The sequence below is a fragment of the Sitodiplosis mosellana genome, unplaced genomic scaffold (assembly GCF_009176505.1).
Source record: "Sitodiplosis mosellana isolate CC-2019 unplaced genomic scaffold, AAFC_SMos_1.0 Smas_scaffold_5532, whole genome shotgun sequence".
In the NCBI taxonomy this organism is placed as follows: domain Eukaryota; kingdom Metazoa; phylum Arthropoda; class Insecta; order Diptera; family Cecidomyiidae; genus Sitodiplosis; species Sitodiplosis mosellana.
The window spans coordinates 1-8,633 of record NW_022600774.1 but is presented as its reverse complement, the minus strand read 5'-3'; the positions used below and the strand labels follow the sequence as shown (position 1 = coordinate 8,633).

Sequence of the window (8,633 nt, the reverse complement as noted above, 5' to 3'; positions counted from 1 at the left end):
CTGCAAACGATCATGCGTTTTTCAGTCAACGATGGGATTGTTGGTCGAATCTGTTCGAAATTAATATTTGGTGGAACTTTTCCATGTTCAAATGTGATAATAGCTTTGGTAATTGAACAAGCGCCAGATGATGATTCCGTATGCCCAATATTTGATTTGACCGAACCGACTAACAATGGTTCGGTACGACCCCGACAGAATATATTGTCTAATGCTTTACACTCTTCGGGATCACCGACAAAAGTACCGGTACTATGCGCTTCAACATAGCCGACTGTAGTTGGATCCAATTGGAGATCGTCATAGAATTCCGCCAAAAGTGCCTCTTGCATTTCGCCTGATGGATATGTTATACCCTCAATTTTGTATCCATCGCAATTTGCTTTTGAATAAATTACATTCGCGTAGATACGTTTGGCATCTTTCGTTCGTTGTAAATACATCATGCAAATTGCCTCTGAACGAGTGTATCCAGATGCTTTATGGTCAAATGGACGACAGTAGCCGTCTTTCGCAATGACACCCAATCTAAAAAGAAAATCACATATTTCTTGAAAATTTCACTTTTCCGAGAAAATTTATCTACCTCTGGGGCATTACGCATCTTCACATCGATTTTTATGCTACTAACCAGCTATTTATCTCAAAATAAAAATCAATATCAATTTAAACGGGCCTTACCTGGCAAATTGAAGAGTCGTATACGGATGCAAGAGAAGATTAGTTCCTCCAACCAAAGCAGCGTCACATTCACCACTTCGAATGGCCGAAAATGCGGCATCCAATGCATACATCGAACTTGAACAGGCCGTATCCAACATAAATGATGGACCAGTTAAGCCCAAGCAGTACGAAACACGATTTGCAAGCATCGCACGGCTACATCCCGATATTCCCAAACCGCTTGATGTTATGTAAGTCGGATCATAAAAGAATGCTCTTTCCGATTCACCGAAACATGCACCAACAAAAACACCCGTTTTCGATCCACGTATCGACTTTGGGCAAACGCCTGCGTCCATAATCGCTTCGTACGCCTTTTCGATGAGCACCCGACATTGCGGGTCCATAGATTCCGTTTGCTTGTATGGAACACCGAAAAATGTTGCATCAAATTTTTCAATATTATCAATTACACCCATTCGAGCCGGGATTTCAGAGTTATAATTTGGCCATCTTTTTTCCGATGCCGTCACCATATCCACCTAAAAATAATGCGATTTTATTTTTGAGTCACAAACTTTTTTTTAAATCTTTTTTCAAGCACTTTTCACAAATTTTGGACGATTCTTTGTTCGTTTTCTCACTTCCTCACCTTATTATATAATTTGTGCGCAAATTCCGTGACATTTCTCGCACTGGGAAATTTTCCACTAACTCCACTAATAACAATTTCATCACCTGGTGTAGCTGGTCGAATACGAGCGTCCACTGTTTTCACATCATTTAGTTTCGCTTCAGCCATTTTTTACCGACTTGAAAAATCTTCCAACAAATAGATAACTTTTGTTTGGATTGTATTTATTTCCAATTTTCTTCAGATGTGAATTTTTTCACGTATCTATCAACAATTTTACTTTCACTTTTGATGAATTTCAATTCAAGCACACTTTTTTCACCGAAAAAAATTTAAAACATATTTCGTATATATCACTTAAAGCACTTTGTAAATGTATTATTGCTTCCCGCTAATAATCTATAACATTCACTATATTCTCACTCAGAAATCACTTATTTTCCTAATTTTTCAACACTTGAACTTGGAGGAACGTCCGATCGCTGACTGGGCAGCTACAACGAAATGAACTCTCTTTTATAAGAAATTTCTACGCATTTTCTATTGTGTTGAAGAATTGGTAACTTTCTGCTAGTTAAACTGTTTAATTTTCCATTTTGTTAAGAATAATTATCCGCCGTCGGTTTCCAAATTACCTCACATTTACATTTTTATCTATTGCTGAAAATGCAAATTGGGCGACACTAACGACTGTGATCATGAATATCAAACGTGTTAGAAATTGAAAATCAAATGTTAAGAAAGTCAAAATATGCAAAATAACGTTTGTAACCCACTCAACTAATTTCTAGTAGCAAGAACGAATAACTATTAAGTTTCTAACTGCCGCACTGACTCGATCATTTGACTGTTGCTATAAAAATGAACGAGATCTTGATTTGAATAGAATATATAACATGTTTGTGATTGTTGTAACTGCGCGACAAAATAATTAAATGAAAAATAGTGTTAATTCGTACATTGGGATGTAGTAAATATAAATTTAACCCAAAGGTTAGATGCATTCTTAAGCTCTCTTGCTTGAACATTTCCTTCAATAACATTGCTTGCGGTGGCGTGCAAAGCATGAGGCATGTGAGGCATTTGCCTCGGGCGGTGGTTTTCATGGGGCGGCAGTTCAAAAATCCAAATAATAATCATTTTAATTTCTATACGATCAAATTACGCACTTATTTCTCAATGTAAATTGTACATTCAAATGACTGTATGACATAAGACAATCGTGTTGAACGTCAAAGTTTTCATTATGTTTTGAAATTCAGACTCGAAATTTTGAGATTTGAGAATATTAATACCGGAAGACGTAACGACGATGAACTGTCATTGTCGATGTTGAGAACCGTATTTGGATTTTTCCAAAATTTAAACTTACATATACTTTGTTTGGAAAATCAACAATGGATCGGATTATAGTCAAAATTCAATTATTACTGTGTATAATGGAGGAAAATTTTCGGCTTGCTCCCCTCGCCCGATTTTTCCTTTTCAATTCTTCTTCTTTTCTTGATTTTTTTTTCAATTTTTCAGGCAGTTCTAATTTTTTCTTATTTTACTCTCTGGTAAGAGAATCCAATAAAAAACATATAAGATTCTACATCCGAAGCGATAACTCTTATGTCAAACACTTGTCAGCGCTAGAAGTGAGCTGTCAAACGCTTAGATGGACTACCAGTCAATCAGCAAAAGCTAATGTTTAAATCAAAACTGTAAAATTTGGATTTGTTATTTCCTCGAAAAAAAAATTGGGGCGGTATTTTGATAATTTGCCTCGTATGGCACAACAATTTTGCACGCCACCGATTGCTTCCGTAAATGAAATACGTTTTTGACACCTTATTTAGAGTACCATCGATTTGTTGGAATCAACACAGTCGTTGTATTCTTGACCTCTTGTGTGACACACAAGAACATCTAATTAACAAAACTCAAAACGAAGTTTTATACAAATAAATATATTTTTCGGCTGTTTGCTCGTTTGTTTACTAAAAAAAATATTTACTCGAAAAATCAGCTATTCAAGCAAATGTGACGTAAACGTATTAAAAAAAGAATACAAAAAAACAAAGTTTGAACAAACAAATCAATTGATTGTATTTAATTTGATTTAAGGCAGTGTGCGCAAAGTTCGTTTGGGGCTGAAAAAGTCATCGTTATAATTAAAGTAAAAAACAATTCATAAAAACAGAAGATACTAAATGTCCTAAACAATGAATGTTCACACGCCTTGAAGAGAACTATGAGCGTCTTGTAATTAGTTCAAAGCACAGTCTCATGCAGAGCATTGAGTATGCTGGCTATCCAGCCGCTGCTATTCAACAGTACTGTTCAAAAGCTAGTAGCTACTCTCCTAACTCTCCGACCGAGTGACCGATGCAATAATCGATTTTAACGTCCAACAATCGAAGTATGTTTACGAGACCAATTTGAAAGCATGAGATACCGACGAAGAGATAATTGAAATTTCGTCCAAAAAAATGAAAAAACCGTTCAAAATTTTTATAAAATCGTCCAAAAAATATTACAAAAATGAAAAAAAAATTGGTCGATTTTCTCTTTTTTTTGAACGGTTTTGAAAATAAAATTATAAAAACATCCAAATCTGTTTTCGTCTCCAACTCTGAAATTAGAATTTCGTAAAAAATTGCTCAAGAACGGGCGATGAATGAATGAGCCGATTTGTTTGTTGCATATATTTAATGTTGTGTATAAAAAGCCAGAAAAGAGAAACAATTTTAATTTATAATTGAATAATTATTGAAACGGTAGAACAATACAGTACATAACGGTAGAAAAATACACAATCGCCGATTTTTTATGATGCAATGAGCATAAAAAGATTAAAACAGATCAATAGAGAGCAATTGCATGGAATGGTTTCTCTCTCTCTCCCTCTCTTTCTCTCTCTCTCTCTAGTCTAGTTAGCACATTTTTTACAATACAATTAAAACCCATTTTCTTGGAATGTCTTTTTTTCAAATAATCGTACAGAAACCTTTATTTCAATGGTTTACAATCGAAAATAACTAGCGGTTCTCATTTTGACGTTTGAACAACGTAGAATATTGAAATTTTGACAGTAAAGGTGCCGCCAGACGATGCAAGTAAAGCGCTTGCATGCAAGTGAAAGCAAAATTGCTCGGCTGCAAGTGCTTGCACATGCACATTAAAGGTGGGAATACACCTTGGAAGTAAAATGCTTGCAGCAAACATTTTTTTCCAACGTACTTTTCTATTCGATTCTAAGAATGACACTTGCATGCAAGTAAAGGTAGTGTGATACATTAGTGTAAATTTTGGTCAATATTTATTTCCAAATGTCCACGAGGTAGGTTTATATGATCGATTTTATAAATATATTTAAATATTCAAAGAAATTCGATCATTTTATCACTGTACAATTTACTTTGTGGACGTATACACGAAAATATGGAACAGAGTTCCATGCAAGCAAAGTGCTTGCAAATGCTTGCGTGCAAGTACTTCACTTGCATACAATTTGGTCGAAATTTTTGCGCTACTGTCCACAAAGTAGAACATATAGTGCTAAAATTATCGTATTTATTCGAATATTTAAATAACTTTATAAAATCGATCATATAAACCTACCTCGTGGACGTTTGGAAAAAAAATATTGACCACAATTTACACTAATGTATTACACTACCTTTACTTGCATGCAAGTGTCATTCTTAGAATCGAATACAAAAGTACGTTGGAAAAAAAATGTTTGCTGCAAGCATTTTACTTGCAAGGTGTATTCCCACCTTTAGACTGTACGGAATTGGCTTGATTTCAAATCAACATAGCTTGTTTTATTCCTTGTGCCCAGCAGAGTATTTTGATATAAAAAATTTATTCCAAAATTATTTCTTCGCGATCAAAATTGAAAAAAAAAAAATATTAATGATTTGTAAGGTTTTACGTACGCAAGATCAGATGAAAAACCTCTAGACCACGCACAGGAGCGTCACTCCATTTTAACCTAGTCTAGAGGTTTTTCATCTGATTTGGATGTGCGTCCGTCCGTTCGTTGTTCGTGTGTCCGAAAACTTTTTAGACCCCCACAGATTCCGGTGCCGATATGCCTAAGTTGTAGCTGGTGTCGGGCCACATCGAAACCCGTCCTCAGATTGACATTTGCATTACAGGAGAGCTGGCTATGGCTTCACTAGCCTGCATGTATACGATTTTTTCAAGTATTTATTTCGCACACTAGATCAACTCAGACACCCATCGGGCAAAGTCAGCTCGTAATTATTTGAGAAGACCTTCAAAAAGGTTTATACACACATGCCAATGTTTATGTGATATAAAAGAAAAAAGTCGATTTTTATGAAAATTCGACCCCCTTAAATTTCACACCAAACGCGATTTCTCAAAAATCAGCCCTACAATGTTTTACCAAAAACTGAGAGTTTGTAGCCGGCTACCATACCAACAGAATGGCAAATGCCACATATCCGGGAAAATTCGTATTTCGAAGTTCTGGGCATAGGCAATTCATCAATGAACGGAATTTGTACGAAGAGTCGCATTCTACGATGAAATTGCTGCCAAAAATACGCATCTACTGGCTGAAAAAGGTTCACGAAAGACCATATCCGCTCAATTTTCGACGAGCAATCGATTAAAAGTGGTCACAATGCGATTTGAGGGCATTTCATGGTCGAAAAATAGGTCGGATTGAAGTGAATTTTTCAACTTGCTCTATTTTCACTGAAAATGACATTTTTGTTCGGAAAACACGTGAAATAGACCTCTGACGACATTTGGTCTTAGAAAACTGCTATTTTTTCGTGAAAATAATGGGAGTGCACGAACACTTGAATATCCATTTCGTTGTCATTTTGGTCATAAATCGGCATTTTGGCATCTGAATGTATGAAATTGAACTTTTGTTCGGGGGATACATGAAAAATGCACTTTCCAGAGCTTTGGTGGTTGGAAATTAATATGTTTCAATGAAGTAATGGGTCTAAAATTACTTCAAAACTCTTTTAATGGATATTTTGAAATTTAATCACATCTTACAATGTCCAATAAGGGGAAAATGGGACTTTTTTAATGAACGTGGAAATTTGCTATTTACAAAACTTGTGAAATGTGGATGCAAATGTTTTACCCGAAAGATTACAATTTCCCAATGATAAGACCTTAAAATAGACATATTTCTGGCAAAAGTGTATTTTTCCGAAAATAATTGCCTTACAAAATTAGTGATATCAGATGAAAAACCTCTAGACGAGGTTAAAATGGAGTGACGTTTTGATGCTGTATTACCTCTGGGTTCGAAGTTCAAAAGTGTTTTTCGCATTCATTATTGTGAAAATTAATTTAGCATAAGGAAAAATATCGCGTCACGACTTTTGGACGGCAAAACGCTTGAAAGTTTGACTTGGAGACTAAATTCAAAAGTCGTGACGCGATATTTTTCCTTATTGTAAATAAATTTTCACAATAGTGAATGCGAAAAACACTTTTGAACTTCATACCCAGAGATAATACAGCGTCAAAGCGTCACTCAAAATGATATCAGTCATTTTGAGTGGTAAATCCACGCACAGGAGCGTCACTCCATTTTAACCTCGTCTAGAGGTTTTTCATCTGATTCAATTCTCAAATATTCGGAGGGAATTTTTTTTGTCGCAATGGTTCATTTTACAATTCAATCAGCGTTGATTGGACGGACGGACGGACAAGAAAATTTCTAGCTGCTCTGAACGGACGGACGGACGGACAAAAAAAAATTCAAGAGCCCTAGACGGACGGACGGAGTGGCTAAAAAGACGGACAGTCCGTCCGTTTGACACCTTTATTTGCCGTATTCACGTCCATTTGCAAGCATTTGCATAGCGATCCTATGTTATTGTTGTTGTTTTCATGTTGCTTCGTCTCGTTCGTAGTGAGCAGTACTTGCTGAGCACGAATAAGAATGGCAACTACGCATACATCTTCTGTCATTCGTTTGTCGTATTTGCAAACATTTGCACGTTTTGTTAGGCATTGGCAATATTTCCATGTTATCTTTGAATTTGCGTCGTTCTTTCCCCCTAGATATTTACACTATCATACATTTCAACACTCTGAGTGATCGGCACATTGCGAACTGTCACATCCGTCAACACAAAATCAACCATAGAACTTTCATTCAAAGTTCAGTTTGACAGCAGCTTTGTACGTTATAACTCGGAAAGAATTAGTTACAATTGATACATCATCAGGATCAAACTGTCAAGCGCCGTACTGTCAACAACGTTGTTTTCCGCTCCGTAGAAGTTACAATACTTTCCTTGTTATTTATTGCTTTTTTTCACTTTCTTGTGATTATCACGGAGGACGGTAGTACGACAAGTGACGCACCATAGACTGTGCATTTCAAGCCAAATATCAAAAATGCCAGTTTTTGCGTCACGAGTATATATACAGTAAGTATACTATTTTCTCAGGGCACTATTTGGGCCATATACACACCATATCATCCATGCCTAAAGTGTGGTCTAGGCAAAAATATAGCGGTTGGAAAATTCCAACTTGTACAATATTTAATGTGCCCAATTCGTTGGTGTTATCGCCACATCGAAATTCGCACTCCTTATCAACTTATCATAGTTTTGAAACAGACTACATCTTGCCCGAAATTAGTTTCAAAGAGAAACGACACCAATTTGAGAAACAAAGTGCCACAAAGCAAGTTTCGGCTTTAAACTGCAACATGAATTTTAATGTTGCACTTTGTTTCTCACATTTGCTTTGTGTCGCTTTGGTTCGAAAACTTGCGTTGTTGCTCTTTGTTTGTAGACAAATGCCGGAATCACAATATGTAATGTATACAATCCTATGCTTTGACATTTGTCACTATATAAGCGCCACCAAGTCTATACTTTGGCATTTTCGGTATCTTATTAGTGGTCTTATTACTTATTAGTCTAATAAGATGAACCTATATTATTACTCATTACTTTTTGCACTAGTAATATATCTAGTGAGTATAGTTATTAGAATGTTATTGGTCGAACGAGTAATAAGATGCATGGTATCTTATTAGTATAGTTATTAGATGAAATATATTTGAGTAATGAGATGGTGATGTTATTAGTCTGGAACCAAATGTTTCCCATTGATAACAAACTGATAAGGAGTGCGAATTTCGATGTGGCGATAACATCAATGGATTGACCACACAAAATACTGTATGAGAATCGAAAAAAAAAATTAAACTTTTTTTTTCGATTTTCGGCTGTATTGCGACCGTCTACATGGGAAGTGTGTATGAAATTCTCGGAGCGCCGCTGCTTTTGCATTGGCTTCTATGGCCAAATGTACACATTGAAATATC

General features: G+C 35.8%; 1 protein-coding gene across 1 annotated transcript; it reads right to left on the bottom strand.

Annotated features, from left to right (window-relative positions):
• Nucleotides 1–8: 8 nt before the first annotated feature.
• On the bottom strand, nt 9–3,081 carry LOC129572802 (fatty acid synthase-like; the record flags this gene model as incomplete). The annotated part of the gene is made up of 3 exons (XM_055452904.1): nt 1,316–3,081; nt 682–1,205; nt 9–528 (listed from the first exon to the last, which is right to left on the bottom strand). Coding segments are annotated over exons 1-3 (1,194 nt in total), but the record flags the coding sequence as incomplete, so codon positions are not given.
• Nucleotides 3,082–8,633: the final 5,552 nt, after the last annotated feature.